Consider the following 20,594-nt stretch of genomic DNA (forward strand, 5'->3'; position numbering starts at 1 on the left):
CCATGACATATTTTGAGTGTGGTTTGAAACCAACCACTTGTTCACTCATTTGGACAGTGTTGTTTCTTCAGTGGCTCGGTATGAGTCTACCGGTGGAGTAAAGCAAACTCTATGTTAAATATTCTTCCATTGTGAAAAACTAAGAGCTGCAAAATTTCTAAAAACTAAAAAAAAATTATAAATATTTAACTCATTGAAACTTGATTTAGATTCTGCTATCATATTCATCTTTGATAGAAAGTTTAAATGAGAGTTTTTGCTTTAAATAATGAAATTTTTATCAAATTTACAATGTTTTATCAATAATAAGACTAGCAAACCAAATTCATATGTACAAGTATTTTTCAAGCACAGATTTATAATGGACAACAATATTTTTTATGAAATCAGCACGGTAGTCGTCAAATAAGTTGTGGATAATGCCCAGAGATAAAATTATCACTGTAATTACATGCTGATGCATAATTACATGCTGATGTATAATTACGTGCAATGTATAATCTTTCAAACTTATGAGTTTTCTCTAAAATTTTGGTGGCTTAGTTTAAGCATGAAAAATATTAATGTACATAATGCTTACAGTTGAAATAGGAATATACATTTATCACTTGAAAAATTTAATAGAAATTACTTGCTTTATTCCCCTGAGGAATTAGAAGATGAGTTTGAACATATGTAGGATATACACCCACTACTAATCACTCAAAGCAAAACAGAAATTTTGTATACATTTAACAATATGAGTGCATTATATAAGGTCAATTGTTAAGGGTGCATCACTAATTAAAGGCACTTTGACGAATTTAAATATACACCTCATTGGGTTATATGATATGACTAACAACTTGAATTTCAGCATAGGCTATGAATACCATTAAAAAAACCACACTAATGCAAATATTTGGTACATCAACATACTGCTATGTTTTAAATTACAGTTTACATGGCCTTTACATAGCAGTATTTTGTATACCGAAGATGATGGCACCTATTTATTTGGAGAAAAAAGTCAACAGCCATCACCATGCCATCATCAGAAAACGGCAGGTGCATCAAACTATTACGCACCATCACGTAAAACACTGCTTTCTCTAGGGGTAAATTTTGCCCCCATAGCACCAAAATTAAAAATAAAACCAAGGAAGAACTTCATCACCTAATGCTTTCTTTACCTGAGTGCTCAAGTTCCATGTAATCAGTTGGATCAAACACCTGCTGACACTGGAATATCTCTGAATTCCTCAGTTGATCACTCAAAGAAAATCCACACAATGATTCCCTTGAAGCCCTGGCTTCTTTATTTCCTGGATCATTAACTGAATCAACATTTCTTCTTTCCAATATGTTAGATTTCTGTAGCTCCAGGGAAACATTTTTAGAATCCACAAATGTTCTGCTTTTATGAGGTGGTCTGGCCTTAATTTTCCTTTTAATGTCAAATCCATAGATCTTCCGTGGATCATACACAGTCAAGGGTTTCACTATTGATCTAGCTCTTCTTTCATCAGGGGGGATTCTCTCTTGTTTGGCTCTTTGGCCAGAGGTGACTGGCTTGCTCCGACTCAATGCATTAACTGGTCCATAAGCCATTGCTGGATTCTGAAATACATTGATAGGTATTAGTGTTTTCACAATCCACTCTCATGTGTTTGCCTCTAAGCTATTATTATATGTGTGAGATGAGAATATTAATGAATTCCAAAACTGTATTGACTGATCCACGGTAAAATATTACGTAAAGGAAAGTAAGGGAGGGTATATGAAATTTGGGACCAAATAGCTATAGGAATGAAATGATCAAGTAAGCTTAGATTAAAGACGTATCCAAAGAGCACTATGATAACACAACATAATAATCATTCACATATTCAATAATAAAATAAAATATCCAATAATGTAGGTCACAGTAGTCCAGGGGTAGAGCATTGGACAACTGACCGGAGGGCCCAGGTTTGATTCCCGGGTAAGCCTCTCTGGCCACCTGCACCCAAGCTATGCCATTTTTCGGATACCAGATCTTCCTGGGAAATCATAACTGGTGCAGAGAAGAGCACTGGCCCCCCAACCCTGATGTGTGAATTACACATGCCGTTGGGTTTAGTGCTGGATGAACTCTGTTAAAACCTACTCAACCGACCTATGGGTAGATTACTGTTTATATTATATTCAATAATAAAATAAACATGCAAAGTAATAATTCACTGTTACTGAATAAATTGGTATGCTTATAAGTGTTCCCATGGGTAATTAAGTACACTGCAGGGATGAAAACTTAAGGTAAATAAAAAAACATTTACTTGAAAAGAGCACACCCACTGATGATGATACTGTGAACATTAAAATAATGAGCAAACTTGATGCCTGCTTATCTGACAATGAGGGAGATATTTGCCAAATCACTAAAAATGGCAAATTTTGATTACTTCATGCATAGACCACTACTTGGTATTATCAGAAGTAGATCTTGGAGGAAGTGGAAAACAGGTAAAACACGAGAGCAAAAGCAATAAGGAGTGAAAGTATAACAGCTGCAAGTCAAAAATGTAAGTGTACAGTAGGAATGCATGCTTGAGGATAGCTGAACATAGGTGAAATGTCACAAATATATCACAAACAGGAGTTTACATAATGTTGGAAAAGAAAATACTTTGTTCTTCCACATATATTTTATTATGCATGACCTAGGTTTTGACTCACAAAGTCATCATCAGGACTTAGGTAAGTCGAAACCAAGGTAGTGCATTACAAAATATACATGGAAGAACAACGTATTTTCTTTCCCGATATAAATCACTTCACAAAGTGATGCCTCAAACCATTCTGTTTACATAATGCTTGGAAAAGTTTGAAAGGCATGTTTGCAGAAGGCACTGAAAGCATACATGGAAAAGCAGTGGTCAGAAAGTTAATGTCTAGTGGAATCAAGAAGTGAAAGATTCTATGCATCCTAAAATATATGAAATTAAGAGGATTATAGTACTTAGAGTAGAAAAAATTTGGATTAAAGTGTTTTGATTTTTTATACTTAAGGAAAAGTATAAATAAAAAATGTTGCAACATTAGGAAGGAATTAAAATAGCAGAGAAGCTGGAAATATGAAGTTCTTTCGTAATGAATAAAAAGGGTTAATCGACTCGAGGCCAAAAGAAAGCAATTCAGAACAAAAGTGGGAATATTACGCAGGATCAATGTGGATTTATTAGATGGTAAACAATAGTTCAAGGAAGTTAATTACAATGAAAATAAGGTTGTCACAATATTAAGGATTTAGAAGAATGGAATATAAGACAAATACTCCCTGATTCTCTTTTCACTCAATTTTCAAAAAAACATAAAATTCTGATTATCCTGGGCCACACAAAATAACTGTGGGTAATATCTACATTAAACTGGTCCAATATCAAAACCACCACTGTTTGACAGAGCTCAATGAGTCACCATTCCTTTTTCACCCTTATTTTCCTTTACACCCACCCTTTGTCTCTCCCTACTTCACAATACATGCATGACCATCAACAACAACCATAATTAATCTTAAAATTTCAGTGAGTGAAGACCTAATAAATCAAAATTTTAACATATAGTATAGACCTCAGAAAAAGGAAATGGTTCCACCATAATATGATGAAAAAATGTGATGAATATTCATCACCTAATCAGTATGATAGGCCTGCTATCAATGAAAAGAAAATGAAGACAATGAGATTCTCAAAATATATGAATCTTAAGATAAACACTACAGCTAGGGTGCATAAACTACAGTGGATAGAACAGTTCACCTATTTCAGAAGCATTTTTGATGTTCGCTAAGTAGTAAGGAAATTTAAAGACCTGTGCTGGGTGAATAGCTTTCACAGAGATGATGACAGGAACCATAAGTAAACTCATATAGAGAAGAGAAATCTTGCCCAACCTATTAAACTTTTAATAACACAAAAAAGTAGGAGATTCAACATATTGAAAGAAGTTTCCTGCGGGTTCCAGTACTGTTATCAATGCTGTGCATAATGCATTTGTAAACGATGGCCCTTAAAAATATAGCATGAGTGCATCATACAAATTTGATATAGTACAGGTCAAAGGCATAACTTAAAAATGAAGATGTTCCAGAGATTTGATCATTAATTTCCATGACTTTTTGCAATTTTTCAAACAATTTTCCAAGTTTGCATTCTATACCCGATTTGCGCAACTTTTTGATTTCTCCTCTGCTTCATCAATCATTACATATGGACCTATGTTGCTGATAATAAATATATTTAAAAAATAAATATTACTTGCTACAAAAACTGTCAGCATTAATTGACAACCCACTGCAATTTGAATATCAAGAGTCTTAAGGGTCCAGTCTAAACTGAAGAAAAAATGCCAAAAAATCACATTAAATAGAATTGCAAAAATTTTAAATTATGCCATAAAATCAAAAGCAATCAAAGGTGTGTGTTTATACCCAGGGAAAGAGTGAAATATCAATTCAGGGATATGTGCACTAGCATTTGACATTAAAAACATAACAATATACATATAGTTAAATCTCCTTTCCCTCAAAACAATTCATTTAGTGAATGAAAAATCACCTCCAGTAAAAAAAATCACAGCTAACTATTTAAAAAATACCATTGAAAATACTTTCAAAAGTAGTATTAAAAAACACTTTGGGGTGTCATGGGTTGCATCTCCACAACACAATTTAAGTTTGCTGTTAATGGCATACATCCGCAAATCAGATATACCATTAATTATCTTCTGATGACATGTATAATTAATTAAATAAATAACATGAGTATATTTGTTTCTTTTATACGACAGCATTATTGTGGGTACTAAATGTCCAGTAAAATTTCATACACTATGAACTTGAGGCTCTCTTAATAATGCCAATAATCTATAGTAATCGACCTGAACTTTGGTTTGATAGGTGAGGGTGGAGTTCACCCAATACTAAGCCTAACAGTATCTAAATTTCACACATCAGGTTGGGGGGGCCCATTGCCACCTATGTGTCCCGGTAGGATCTGGTACCCAAAAAACCACACAGCTTGGGTGAAGGTGATGGTGCCCAGAGGCATGAATGAAACTTAGGCTCTCTGGTCCAGGTATACCCCATGGTTTTTATGGTTATATTTAGATATCATGAAGAACCAAAACATGGAAATGGGTAGACTGGTGATAGACACCCCAGGAGTGAATAAGATTGAGTGGGTCAGGGGCTAACAGCTTTTAAAGTGGCAAATACAGGGGTGATATCCTCAGGAATTAGCTAGAAAATTGTGAGAGTGGGCATCATGCTCAAGAAGATTAGCCAAGAAGGCTCAAATTGTGCTATTGTGTTAAGGAGGATGAGGGGTGACAACACAGGGATAACTGTACCTGCAGGACTAGGGCAATTGGAATCCTTCTTATACATGTGCAACAGTATAACTTGGGATGGAAGAAGTTCGACTGACATCAAGCGATGAATACAATGTCTATCCAATAAATATGTGAACTGATGCAATTTGGCGGTCTTGATGTGGACTACAGACCCACCCACTAGTGGCGCTAGTCGCCTGAGTCCCAATGAGCCGTCTGTGGCTGACAGATAGTTGAGCGGTGCGTATGATGTCAGTTATGTTAGTTTCTGTTGCCCTCGTTTTCACTGTTTGTCAAAAATGGAAATTGACGAAAGCACAGAGCAACGAATCAACATCATGTTTTTGGTGAAGTGCAGTAAAACTTATCAAGAAATTACTGAAATGTTGACAGCTGTTTACGGTGATAATGCTCTGAAGAAAACATCCATTTTCAAGTGGATCAAATGAAACCAATAGATCAAGAAAAAGCCAATCGAAAATCAAAGTCATGCTACAGGCTTTATTTGATGTTGAAGGTGTTATTCATCATGAATTTATTCCAGAAGGAAAAACAGTAAATACTGAGTTCTACCTTACAGTTCTCAAGCGTTTAAGAGATCGCAAGCGACCAAATTTGACTCGTGCGATGGGTGAATCCTTCACCATGACAATGCACCTTTACATTCAGCATTCATTGTTCACCAGTTTCTGGCAAAAAATTCAATTACCATCCCTGATCATCCTCCTTATACGCCAGATCTCGCCCCTGTGACTTTTTCCTATTCCCAAAATGCAAAACATGTGATGAGGGGACATCACAGGGAAGATGTGGACACAATAAAGCCAGAAACAATGATAATTCTAAAAAGCCCAACTGCTCTGGACTTCGAAGTGTGCTTTAAATAGTGGAAAAGAAGATGAAAAAAGTGCATAGCAGCGAATGGAGAGTGCTTTGAAGGGGACAAAATCGATGTAGACTAAATTTTGCAAAATAAATTTCTACGGCCTCAGTTGGCATATTTATTGGACAAACCTCGGAGACCATATTAAGGAGACATTCATGAAGACAGGGCAACTACTGGGTTCAAAGGACCTGTGGGTGTTTCAGTTATTTTTCTCTTTTTGAGATCTACTTACCTTTCCTGTTTTCATACTGTAAACCTCAATTCAAATAGAATTTAATCAACTGATTCTTGGAGTAAATTACTGTATTTGACAGCATTTAAAATGCACTTTCCCTTCAGTAGGCCACACACAATGAAAAATGTTAGCAGTCCATGTGAAAGCACATGTAATTTATTTGGGTAATTCTTTTAAATCAATTCCACTCAGTAAGAAGTGCACATGCTGTTTTGTAATGATCAGTTGTGATAAAATACAAACAAGCTCATTCAATATCTTGCTCACACTCCTTTGGTCATTGTACAAGCGAGCAACATAATATTAACATCATACAATAGTGATGAACATATTAATAACAATCCCAACAACAACTTTCTTCAACTGAATAATAAATATTATGTACCATAGTAGTAAATATAATCGAGTCAAAATATGTAGTTGTGACCGTCTGGGGTATAAACAACATTCAGCATAGAACGTTAGCCCATGGAGTTTGGACATTCATATATACCTGTAAGATAGCTGATTTATTGAACCATAACTTCGAAAAAAAGGTAAATCTTATATACCATCAAACACAGTACTTTTTAAATGAACTCAAAGTTTCTACAGCTCACTAATTTTCTCACTATAAGAAGAATAGAATTCTTTGACACATACCTGTTGATGCTCAGATGGACTGATTAAAATTAGTAAAAAGTAAGCAAGGATTTTAAAAAGCTGAAGAAAAATAAGCAATATAGAGCCCTGGAGGGAAGGAAGAACAAGGTGGATTGGGTACACTTTCAGATATAATTGATTTGTTAGAAAGACCACACATGGAAACCAAAAGGCAAATACAGAGGGGCTGGCAAAATCCAATAATGAAATTGCGAGACATTTCCAGATTTTCCTAAATGTTCCCTCACTTCATTAGACAGAGCAGTAGGGTGACAGATGTATGTAATTTGGTTTTTCCTTTGCACTCTGTCAGCCAAAAGTTTTCAAAGCATTGGAAATATATGTTTATGGATAAAAAATTGGATGACTTAAAATAATTAATGTTTCTCTTTGAGGTTCTGTTAAAACACACAAATTAAAAAGAACTGCTATTGTGAAAGAGAACTAAAGAAAAAGAGAGAGGCAAAGTGACATTATTGATTCCACCATTACTTACAAAAATAATAAAACTGTCCCCGAGGAGAAATGTTAATGAGTAGAAGAGAGAGAGGGAATAATGCAACAAAATGGATTAAGGTAAAACATCAAATGGAATTTTTAACTAATGTTTAAAATGTTTCCTTTGTAACACAGGTTGTCACCAGGCTTCAAAGCATATCATTTTAAAAACAATTCCACAAGTGCTAAAGGCATTTTCAGCTATAGTTTCCATTTATGATGCAAGCGTTCAATAATAAATGGCAGTTCACTCTAAATACACACATGACCATGGATAGTATTATCCATGGTCTTGAATGCATGCACATACACATCCATCAGTAAAAAATATGGTTTTGACAAGGAATCATCCTGGTTCTACGGTATATGTGGTATGTAAAAGCTCTTTTAATCAATTTCCAAGAATGTTTTGACAAATTAGGTAACATTTAGCCATTGTACATTGGGTAAATGCAACTCTTAAAAAATATACTGCAAACGACAGGGAAAATGCATAAAGTAATGTGAAAAATGTTCAATAAAATTAGTTTTAAATGTGGCACCCCATGGATTAGAAAGCAGCTAATGGAAAAGTGAAAAAGAGAAGAATAAGAGTGTGAAACATGGTCCATTAGATGGATGACAAGGATATAATGAAAATTCTTTTGAGACATAAAACATAATATTCCCTTTAAAAATTTCAGTTCTGAAGTTTGTCTAGTTTTTATTAGAAAATCATTTTAAATTTAATTACAAAATTGACTAGGCATCCCTACAATGGATCCCTGACATTAAAGAAATTTCCTGGTTATTTTTAGTTGCTATATTTTCCTAACTTTTCATGTAATTTCCGATCACTGATCACCCTGAAAATGCATGTAGGCCGAGGGAAAAGTGATAAGAATAAGTAATATACAATTATATTCATATACCTGTATGTATGTATGTATGTATGTACAAGTAGTATGTCTGTATATTCAAACATTTATTGTACGATACTCCATTGTATATTGTATTGAATATGTGTTACCATATTGTTCTGTACTGTACCTCACACTCTTATATATGTATTTATAGTAACTTATTTATTTTTTTATACTAACTTGCAGGGTTTTTGGAGGTTTTTCACACCTGCCATCTTTGTGGGTGTTTTCCTGAGTGGGCTTTCGCTAGGGTCTCCATGTCTGAACTCCCAACATTTTTCCCACAAAATTACATCTTGCGCTTATTACTTTTACTATAGATATATATGACTTTAGTATTCTTTCCTTTTTTTATATCGCTTTATATTTTCTTATTTTCTCTTTTTTATTATTATTATTATTGTTGTTAAGTACTTGATGAAGGGTTAAATGCAAGAAGGGACCTTAAGTTATCCATTTCACACGAATAAAGAAATTTATCTATTTATTTAATATGTAAGATGAGCTCTCAGTGCATAGGACAGTTAACATGAAAGAGAAAAAAAGCAGGGCTTCAAAAGGGAGTCAAAAAATCTTTATATTTACATGCTTATTAATGATATTACAGAAATGGTTCATAATAGGGCAAATATAGGGCTAGAAGACATTTTGAATAAATAATTAAAGCATTTGAAAAAAGGAAAATATGATTCTTCCTACCACATCCTGTATACATTATTGATAATAAATATTTCCCTTCTCCCAGACAAAGGCTGTAGGTTTCAGTTCTACCAATGGCTTGTTTTCTGATTTTAATCTTCTATTTTGAGGAGCCAAATGGTCTCCACCTAACGCAATTAATAAAGGTGATTATGTTTATTTAAAGAACAAGAAGAAAATGAGGAATTAATACAGGAACGATTACATTGGAAAAATAATTAAGCAAAAACATTTCTATTGCACTCCAAAAATCATGGTGGAGAGAAGAGGGGATTGCTGGCAGAAATCAGAAGGCTGTAGAAGAGATGGATGCAGAGCATTGTGATTGGCAGAGGAAAGTTAAAGACTGTGATAGAAAGGAGGGCATTAGGCAGGCGATTCAGGAGTAGGAAAAGGATAGCTATGTTAGATGGAATGAAGGAAGGTAGAATGTATGTGGAATTGAAGTTAGCGTAGTGCTTATTTTAGTGTAGTCAAGTCGCTTTTTTTGTTCGGTGAGGTAAAAAATTCATTGTTGCTCAGTATGTGTCCATCCAAAACATACCTTCAATGATAGAATACCAATCATCATAGTCTCTAACTATGTTTAGCGCATAGAATTACCACAAAAAACCTTATGATGAAGTATTGACTTTTTAATCTGATTTTTACAGAGGATAGGGAAACATACATTCTAATAGCTCATTGCCAAGGGTCTAGAACACAGCCCACACTAAAATGCAATACATCTGCAAGGATCCAAAAAACCTTATTTAAAACAAGGTTTGGGATAATCAGCAATGAAAGTAGTGATGTAATAGATAGATATAAGGTGCCTGATGATGACTGAAATACTTTCAGAAATTAGGTATAACGTGAGGATTTATTTTTAGCTAGAAGTACAATTTTAGCACTAAATCGCACATAAAATTCATGCATAACTGAAGATATACAACCAGTTATTGGCCCAAGTTTTCACTCAGGATTATGACACTCCTAATCGAAACAATATACATGACGAAATAGCGTTCCCTAAATGAAATGAATAAGTAATAATTGGCGAAGTTTTATGGAAATCAAACTTTCTTCTTCCTAACTCACCAAGTTTATATTAAAAACTTAATTGACCATAAAATATGAATTTGGCACACACACTTAATTGAGGCGGAAAAATGTGAAATCCACTGTATTTGTAGACATCATCACACTAGATATTTCTTTCCGCTAATTTTGCATTGGTTACTTGAAGGAAGTTAAACGTCAAATAACACTTACTGTTAGTTACTTAATATTCCAGCACCAAAAAAGAGGAAATTATGCTGCCTGGTATTTTCACGAAAGATTATAAGCAATACTGCAGCGCTGAATAAAGGTAAAAACTAAATTAATATTAAGACCGGACTCATATTATCCTCTTCGCGCTAATTGGATACTTTCAAATTATGGCGTTCCAAACCAACTGAATTATGGGATGTCTGAAATTCAAACTTCTACAACAAAAATAATCTGGAATATTATAAACAGTCATAATTACTTGTTTAGATAATTGATGATAATGTGGTTTTAATCACAACAGACTATATTGCCTTTGAAACCTTAAACAATGGGTTATATACTAGTTTTCTTTGAAAGCATCGTCGTACTGCTAAGTTTGACCTGTAACTGAACTTGACGTAATCAACATTGCAACGAATTGATGGGAAGACACTGAAATGGAACGGCTAATAACTTTTCAACGCTAATAAGACTATGCTCGAAGTACCTATCCAAACATCTGTCACGAGAAAATAATTAACATTTATTAATAGACTTAACGACCGTAGCTCTCATGGACAAATATTAAATTCGCTATCCCAATGAAAATGAGGAACCTTAAACACAAAATATGGAAACTAGAATGACTGGTGAAAACTTACCCAGCAGTTGGAATTCCGTTTAGCAACAGCTCCGGTAGTCGATGTCTGCACTCTAAAAATACGCAATTAGATAAATTAAAATTATAATCCACTAGCTAATCCAAGTTAGAGCAATTTGACTTACGATTTATGCATTCTATGCTGAAAGTTCGCGGTGGAATGCCCTAGTTTGCTGTCAGTTCCTTCGTTGTAAAAGCAAGGTAAACTGAATTTGTCCGATGAATTTGTTGATAATTGTTTCACTGCACTACCTGAGTTATGCCTTTGTATGATGACTTTGGGAGCCCTCCAAATATACGACGATATCATGCTTTCGACCACGGCATACCCACCTCTCGATTTTTTCTCATTACGATTGAAAGACATTCTTGCAGCTATATCAGGCTAAGGCTGATTCAGTTTTAAAGGTTCTATCAAGAGCTATATTGAGCGATATTCTTACATGTTACAAACAAATACTATGTATACGCGCCAATCTACACGATTATGAAAAGAAATATGAAATAACGTTAAATAACACAAAGCGCGGCATTTCCTTTGCGCTAGGTTAGCTTTTCCGAAAATTTGTATCAGAAACATATGGAAAACAAATGAACGCGGAAAATAAAATAAGTCAGAGTTAAAAACAGATGAAAACCGACGAACGCCGTCGACATGGTAAAGAGATAAACAGCATGGATTGTTGAGGAACGGACAACGAGCACTAGCTAAGGTAAATCACATGCTGTTCACAGTACTGACGTCCCGGTACTATGATAAAATTCCTAAGTTTATATGTGTTATATATTCCTAGGTAAACTTCTAACAAAGTCAATACTTTCATATTGTTTAAATATGGTATGAAGTGCATTGTGGTCAACTCCGTTGAATTGTACATTTAAGTGCCATATGAAGTAAGGCTTTAGGGATATCATTATTAATGTATTTTCCTTGAGCATTTGGATTTCTTCGGAAAATCTGTCAATGGTTTCTTTCTGATGTACCTTTTTCTTTCAGAATCGAGCCAAGCAAGCAGGCAAATATGGCAGCTCAACCTCAAGCAACGACAGATAATGTAGATGCAGATCAAATTAAGTCGGTATGTCGTATTTCAGTGAATCAATCTTTTGCATGAATATAATTGGGTAGAGGAAAACGAATTTATATCCTACAGTGATTTTTCCTTTCGTTATAGTTTAGGGACTTCTTAACGTCATACAATAAATTATCCGAAATATGCTTTGTGGATTGTGTATGGGATTTCACTACGAGGAAAGTTAGAGATAAAGAGGTACGTGTGAGAATAATTGTACAATTTTTGACAGGTCGTGGTTAAACGCTTTGCTGATATATATTTTCAATTACAGGATAAATGTGCATTAAACTGCATGGAAAAATATTTGAAGATGAATCAGAGGATATCACAGAGATTTCAAGAATTTCAAATGTTAGCTAACGAAAATCAATTAGCTGCTGCGCAGAAGGCTGGTGCTATACCGAGGTGACCGTAAAGTGTAAATATCAAAGTGAAATATTTACAAGTAGTTTGATAGCTCTAACGAATCAAAAGGGGACTCCAGGAAGTTAATAAAGCTCTTTAGTTGTGCATTATTTAATTTGTACCAAATTATGTACATCTTATCATAAAACTAGATTATATACAGTGACTCGAGTACAAAATTCTTTTCATTAAATATAGAGATTCATTACATGAAAATTTCGCCCCTTTACACTAATTTTAATTCCTGAGACATGTATTCCTTGATATGTGAACATGCTTGTGAAGTCCTTCCAGATTCCTTCGTGAAATTCAAATTTAATTAAGCACTTCAAATGCTGAACAAATAATTTACTTTTAAGTTTATTGGAATTTACACAGTAACCTTCTCGCCAATTTGTTCAGTTTACAATACAAAATGGAGAACTTCTGATTCACATAAGCTTGATTCTTCGTGGGCCTTTGTCTTCCTCATTTCTCAAGAATTTTTTGCATGGAAATCAACATTGGGGCTCGTAGGAAATTCAGCCCATTGAAATGTTTGTGCAATCAGTCTTCATTATGAGCTAACTCAGGTACAACAAGAAGTCTTCTTTTCAAATTCGTTAGTTTGTCTTGTTGCTTCTCTGAGAATGATTGAATCACTCTTCAGTCCCTCCTGCCTTTTTATCTGGACTGCTTTTTCGACCAAAGTACTGATTGCATCTTCTGAAAAATAAAAAAGAGAATATTTAAAGATTTTGAGATACGTAATCATCCTTCGCATATTTTATAACCTCAAATGGATGGGTAAATATCAAGGATATGTATGTACTGATTGTGTTGCTTTAAAACTAGATTGCACAGATTATAAAGATAAACATAACTATAATATTTACCTGCATTTCTAGACTGCTGATTCTGGTGGAGCCATGATTTAAATTTTAAAACCCAAATACTCTAACCAATTCAAATCTGTTTCATCAACATGTTTTTGTTTTGTGCAATCCCTGGTGACAGCTAAAAAATTACATGGTACCAGGAAAAAATCACATTGATTCAACACCACACATGTTGATTTATTTCACATTTGTCTCATAATGATTATTATTACTAGCTAATCTACCGGCTAAGGTAGGTTTTGGACTGACATAACTACCAAATAAATATTTTGTTTCTCCAAGCAAAACACAATCCAGCGACCAACTCTCCAACAAGTCCCTCTTTATCTCTGTGTACATCCTCCCTTCATCCCGTCCGACATCCCTATCCTCTTCCTGTCCTTTTCTTGTTTGCCAAATATTCTCTCCTCTATCTCAGTCTTTAGCATCCCACTGCCAACCAATATGCCCTTCATCCATTTTTCCTGCCTCCTTATGATTTCTTCCAACAATCCCTTCTCCCCACCAATCATACCTAACACTTCCTCATTTATTTTCCTTTCTGTCCACTTCACCAGCTCCATTTTTCCCACTCTTACATTTAAAAAGCCTCCAATTTACGTGCATCCTCCTGCTTCAGTGACCCTGTTTCCACACCGTACATAAGCACGCTGCATATCAAAGTTTAAAAGAGCCTTTTCATGACATCCTTACTCAACGTCCCTACCATCAACTCTCTCCTCCTTGTGAAATTCTTCTCCTCACATCCCTAATACTTTGACCATTTTGGTCAAAATCATTTATGAGATTCATAAACTGTTCCACCTGCTCTAGCTTTTGCCCTCCTATTTTAATGTTTAGCTTAGCCTTTGTCTTTCTGGAAAATCGCATAGCCTTTGTTATATTTATATTGATTCTTATCCCATATCTATCATACTGAATATCCAATGCACTCATCAATGCTTGCAACCCCTATTCCTATTTAGTGCAATACTCATTACTTTTTCCAATTCACTCTATCAAATGCTTTTTCGAAATCTACGAAACAGGCAAATACATCCTGATTGTATTTTATATTCCTCTTGATTTGTGATCTCATTACTGCAATGGCATCGATTATAACTCTCCCCTTCCTAAACCCAAACTGATCATCTCGTAAGTAATCATTTGCCCTACTCTCTATCCTTTTGTTAATGATCCTGAGAACCACTTTAGCTGCGTGGGATATCAAACTTATCGTCCTGTAGTCCTCACATGATATAGCCTTTACTTTTTTCGGAATAGGAACTAACACTGATCTCACAAAGTCTTCCGGCCAGATTCCTCCCTCATAGATACTACGAATCATTCCATATAGGCTCTTCCTCCCACATTTTCCTAAACCCTTGAGTAGTTCTGTAGGAGTGTTGTCTACCCACACAACCTTATTTGATTTCATCTCTGTTAATGCTCTTTGCATCTCATCATTGAGTATGCCTGGACTTAACCATTAAATTTCTCTTTATATTCCTTCCATCTCTCTTGGATCTTTTCTGTTTAAAAAATTTATTATCCGACTTATCTCTAACTGTTAACACAGATCTTCCATTCTTATTTCCAGATAGTTTTTTATCCTTCTAGTATAGCAGCCCAATTTCACCCTTCTTCTGCAAACTTTCCATATCCTAGACTGCATCTTCCACCACGCTTCTTTTACTTTATTTATTGCCCGTCCCTGTTTATTATGTAATTCTTTGTGTTTTCTGTTGCCTAACTCTGTGTTTATATTCTACCATTTTCTTCTCTCATCCATCTTTGTAATCGTCTCATTCGTGATTGATGGTTTCCTTGTCCTTTTCCCATTATCAGTTCCTATAGTTTCTTTTACGGCTTTTGATATCCCTCTCTTGATACCTTCCCATTTTTCTTTGATAGTACACAGGTCTTTACGGTCATCAATGATTTTCTCTACAGCCTGCTGATTGTCCTTGTAAATCCATTTAATGCTTTTACATTCCATTTCTTAACCCCTGCCTTATCTTTTTGAAACCAACATTACATTTCATAACAGCTAAATTGTGATCAGAGGCCACATCTGCTCGTTGGAAGCTGTTTGAATTGATCACGCTGTTCCTAAATATGTGCTCAACCATAATATAATCCAACTGATACCATTCTGAGTCACCTGGCATTTTCTATGTATACCTATGCCTTTTGTGGTGTTAGTCATTACCAAGTGTTGCCTACATAATTCAATTGCTTTCTCCCTGCGGCCATCTCTCGTACCTAAACTGTAATCCCCTACCTCATCATCATCTCTTCCTTCACCTACCGTAGCATTCCAATCCCCTGTCACTATCAAATATTTTCCTTGCCTCTCCTGCTGTCGGGCAGGACACACAGCCGATTGGGCCAAGTCCCATAGTTGCCAGGATGCATTTTCTGTATACTTATGATCATAAAAATCATGAGATTAATAATTGTGGTTGTTTCCTGTTGCCTTCCTCAATAGTATTTTTATCATGACACCATCACTCAATGCCACCCCACTGGGGTTGGATGCCTTGGCGGCTGCCTCCCTGAGTAACAGACGTTGCGTGGACTACCTTTTGTCTGGCTCCTAACTTCGAGCTATGTGGGTGACCCTACCAGGAGCTCTGATCATTACTCCCACCAGTACAGCTCTAGGGGTCATCTCATAGTGATAATATAAAAAAAATAACTAGCTCAATATTACTCTATTGTTGTCAGTGTGCTAAATAATATATTGAACGTTAATGGAGATAATGTGTATCATTTAGCATATCATTTTACTTGCACACTGCGATTCAACTGAATATATTCAATTCTAATATTATGCATATTCTATAGCATTCTTGGAGAATCAATGGTGTTAGTTAATTTCGTGAATTTTTAGATGCTAGAAAGTATTTTATTGCTTACTATGGGGTTCATTTTTAACCTCATTAATATATGAAAAAATATAGGGTAGAAACTAAGCCATGATTCTTTGTAGAAAGGGAGATGTTGGAGAGGAAAAATCGACTCTTAAATATTGTAAATAACTGACTCAAACATTTAACAGAAAAAAAATAAAAAAGGTGATAAATGATCAACAAAAAAATTAAATGAAAGGGAATTGTGAAAACTAACAACTTCAATTACACTGAGCATTCAGTCGAACAGATTTTTATTTGTGTGCACATAAAAATATGAAAAGTAAGAATTTACTTTTTCTAGCGAAAACAGGGTTACTCATACTGGTGTCCTGTCATACATTTCTGATCTCAGACTTGTTTATTAAATTTACAAATATTTATTCACTTATGCAAAATTTTCAAACATCTGGATTGTCCACTTCTGGCTCTATCTTGAGCATACTTTACTCATCTTGACTCCTTTGTCCTTTTTTTCTGGACAAGTATGCATCCACCATTGCCTTATCTTTCTCCTTTTGCTTTCCTTAGTTTTTAAAAAGCTATGTAAAACTAACCTTACAGCTACAATTGCAGTTCCAGGCCTTGATATGCCAGGCTATTCATGGCCATTATTTTTAATGCTTTTGTTTCTTTCCCAGTCCCTGGAACAAATTCCCAAATGATGGTAATCCTCATGTTGTTTCATACAAAAATTTGAATGAAAATCAATATCTAAATTTGGACTAGGACAGACTTGATCCACTTTCCATTGAAAAGTAACCATGTTTTCCATTTTCACATCAAATTTATTTGTATTTATGAGGTTCATAATAATTCTTAAGTGACTCATTGCGATGTCATGGTGTGTCATGGGTCACACACTGAGAATGAGAAATGATAGACCATAGCCATCCCAAATCTTAAAGCGCGTTATCAAATCATGCTCACCTCTAATAATAATTGTAATTTTCCGTTGTGATTTATTGCATAAAATGGCTTTCAATACCAATGTCATCATCAGGTACATGATAGGTATTATTTACTGAAAGATGATACTGTAGCTGTAAAATGTCATATTTAAATTTTGTATGCAATAATCCACTATGGAAAATCACAATTTTTATATTTTGGAAAATTTCCTTTCCACAAATTAGATCCAGTCACTACTGCATCACATTAAACCCAATCCTTTCCTATAGGAGAAGTTTAGAAAGATCACACTCAGATTTCAAAAGTGGCCACAATTACCTGCTAACAAAGGGCAAACACATGACCCGATTTCATTTGAAATCCCTCAGCAGACTTTCACCTATGGTGAAGGATGTGTCATCCTCTTACAACTCCTTGAACTCTCACCGAAGATGTAGCAGTGTACAAAGTAATATAGGCAGGTCCTTCATGTGTTCTACAGTATTAGTGACTCTGGGTGAACCAGTAAATTATGTTACAAGCTTTTATATGGAGCATAGTGCTTTATGAATTGGAAACCTTGTCTTTGAGGCAAGAGGATGAGGGAAAATTAGACTTTTGAGGTTTGGGTATGGAGAAGAATTGAAAATAAGTTGGACGAAGAGATTTTACCAATGATGAAGTTTTAAACATGGTGGAAGAAGTTGCCAAAGAAAATCTGAAAAAGCTAGACAAAGTGGGTAGACTAAGTTTTGAAAGGTAAAGGGATATCGAAGGCCATTGTAAAAGGGAGAAGGAAGAGAATAGATATTTGAACAGCATGAAGGCAGGGGGAATTTATGAGGAACCTTAGAAGGAAGTAATATAGGGTACTTATGGTACAAAGATGATATGTAATAATCATTAAGGGCCATCCAAAACCTTCCATTAATAATTGTTACAATACTAGGATGTATGTAGAATAGTAGAATGATCATCATCCCTGAAGTTATTAGATAGAGAAGAGATTTTAACTAAACACAGTCCAACTTAGGATGGAGATCAAACATAAAACAGGCTCCCATGATGAAATAATTTTTGATGGTTTACAGAAATTCAGAAGTGAGAGAAAACCAAGATGAAAGAAAATGCCATCATACTACATGCTACTGCTATATGAGCAGTCTTAAGTCATTCCTGAAATTATCAATTTTTTCAAAAGCATCTGAGCCCAATGTGGCCCTGTATGGCTTCAAATGAATGCTACTGAATCTATCTCAATAAATAATTAAAATGAATTATCATTTAACTGCTCGGTTGGGCCTGCTCTATTTTTAATAAAAGTTTCAAAGCTACTCGGTAGTCATTTTTTCATTTATATTTTTCCTGTGGCAGAGGGCTTAGATTACAAATCAGAACCACATACCACCTCTTTATTCCTGCCATAATTAAAGGTGAAGTGTGACACTTAGAGGAATCAGTTGAGCAGAGTTTCCAGAAAGCATGATGCAAATTAAATTCGGTTTTAGTTCTGTACCAGTATGTATGCCATGCCATCTTCACTTCTAAACTCTTCCTCACCAGCAAAACTGAGGAGTCTACCTTGAGGGGTATCTCTTTCACGATGATAGTATGGAGATGAGGTAAGTCCACTTTAAGTTAAAATACTAATTGTGATTATTATGTCATTAACTATTGAACTATCTATACTAGGGTGTTCAATAGGCTGGTTGTGATCAGTCTGTTGATCATGGATGGGTTTCTGGGAGATTGCCGTAACTCTACAAATTTTTAAATTTTGTAAAGTAATAATTTCACTATCAATTTATATGTTATTCAATATGGTGATTCACTGAATGTTACTCCTAATAAGAGAGCAAAAGTGGGATTGTAAATTATTAATTTGCCAATTTTTTCAGAGTAAGAGTGTAAAAGTTAATCACAGCTGAACACATGTTTGCCAACTATATGTTGCTCTGTAGTATGAATAAGATCAACGACAAATATTGCCCAAATATATTTTCATATCATTCATCTTAATGACATATGAAGTTCATTGAGAATAGTTATAAATAGATGTGTTAAGAGCAGTTGGAATGTCACATTGGAAGCATTTCAATTTCAAAGAGAAATAAAATATACTTCATAAAACCAATCCATTTTAAGATGACTATTGGTCCTAATTTCTTATTGCCTTCATGGAATGATTTTATATCATGCAGAATGAAATCTTTTGATTTGAAACGTTTTGCTTACTTTCAAACAAACTGGAACTATAAACCATAATTGGGCACGACCCTAACTTAAAACTAATTTTTCATTACACCAATTAAATTGAAGACAATTTTTCACCTTGAATACTTATTGCATGTTATATGTCTCTCACCTATGTTTACATTTTCCTTGGCAGATGTCAGAAACCATGCTAGTATCCCATGGTCCTTACAGAAGCGAGATATTGTATCACTAGGTATGATTGTCCCTTGAATATCACACTTGTTAGCTAGCAGCACAATGGGAATTGTACTGCCATCTGGTAAAGAAACCTTCTCCCTCACGTCCTTAAGCCACTGTCAGAGAGAACATTTCATTTAATTGACATTCATAACAAACATAGAAGTTAAAATCTCCTTTCTTAAATTAGTTAAAATAAAATTCCAGAGAAAGTTATTTAATAATAAGTCTAGTAAATAGTTCGTTCTCAAAACACTTTCAACTAACTTTGTTATTGCTTTCACATATGTATATTCATCATATCTCATTATCCTTGTAACATAAAGAGGTGAATGTTTTACTAAAATAATAGATGTCTTGACAAGAATGGTGGTGCATATTAGGAAAACACTTGAAAGCATAAATTATTTCACTATATAATAATTAACTCTCTTTCCGTTTTGATCTCCAACACTTAATATTATCCACTTTATCATTCAATTTACAGTTTTTCATATATTTTTATTTTAGTTTAATTTTTGGAATCGTTTCACTTCCTTGTTGAAATGTAATTACAAAGCAGTATTATACGAGGGTCATCCGGAAAGTAGTACCCGTTCGTGAAATAAAGACACAAAAGTAAATATTAACAAACATAAAAAATTTTATTTGAAAGAGGATACTTTAAACTACTTCTCAACATAATCTCCAAGCAAATTAAGGCATTTGTCATAACGTGTGACAAGTTTCTGTATTCCTGCTGCATAGTCCTTCGCCGCCAGCTCATTGAGATACGCGAGGGACCCATCTTGCACAAATTTTTGCATAATGCAGATGGTGTTTAACAATTTCATGAACAATTGTTCGAGAAACATTGGGAAAATGCTCACAGATGTCATCAATTGTGACGCGCCGATCGTTCCTCACGAA

The 20,594-nt window shown here is 34.7% G+C and overlaps 3 protein-coding genes across 3 annotated transcripts in view; 1 reads left to right on the top strand and 2 right to left on the bottom strand.

Moving 5' to 3' along the window:
- Positions 1–1,152: 1,152 nt before the first annotated feature.
- Positions 1,153–11,508, bottom strand: LOC139688078 (uncharacterized). The gene is made up of 3 exons (XM_071585500.1): positions 11,234–11,508; positions 11,110–11,161; positions 1,153–1,599 (listed from the first exon to the last, which is right to left on the bottom strand). The coding sequence occupies exons 1-3, from the start codon at positions 11,473–11,475 to the stop codon at positions 1,153–1,155; spliced, it is 741 nt and encodes a 246-aa protein (XP_071441601.1). The 5' UTR covers positions 11,476–11,508.
- A 230-nt stretch (positions 11,509–11,738) lies between these two features.
- On the top strand, positions 11,739–12,598 carry Tim9a (translocase of inner membrane 9). Its single transcript, XM_071584997.1, has 4 exons — positions 11,739–11,821; positions 12,106–12,187; positions 12,284–12,379; positions 12,456–12,598. The coding sequence occupies exons 2-4, from the start codon at positions 12,131–12,133 to the stop codon at positions 12,591–12,593; spliced, it is 291 nt and encodes a 96-aa protein (XP_071441098.1). The 5' UTR covers positions 11,739–11,821; positions 12,106–12,130; the 3' UTR covers positions 12,594–12,598.
- An 86-nt stretch (positions 12,599–12,684) lies between these two features.
- The window catches only part of LOC139687729 (ras-related protein Rab-32-like), a 59,551-nt gene continuing 51,641 nt past the window's right edge, over positions 12,685–20,594 (bottom strand). The window contains exons 6-7 of the mRNA XM_071584995.1: positions 19,618–19,801; positions 12,685–13,294 (exon numbers count right to left, since the gene is read on the bottom strand). Coding sequence (XP_071441096.1) covers positions 13,158–13,294; positions 19,618–19,801 — 321 coding nt within the window. The 3' untranslated portion in view covers positions 12,685–13,157. The remainder of the gene's footprint in view (positions 13,295–19,617; positions 19,802–20,594) is intronic.

The sequence above is a fragment of the Hetaerina americana genome, unplaced genomic scaffold (assembly GCF_022747635.1).
Source record: "Hetaerina americana unplaced genomic scaffold, ioHetAmer1.1.p SCAF_2, whole genome shotgun sequence".
In the NCBI taxonomy this organism is placed as follows: domain Eukaryota; kingdom Metazoa; phylum Arthropoda; class Insecta; order Odonata; family Calopterygidae; genus Hetaerina; species Hetaerina americana.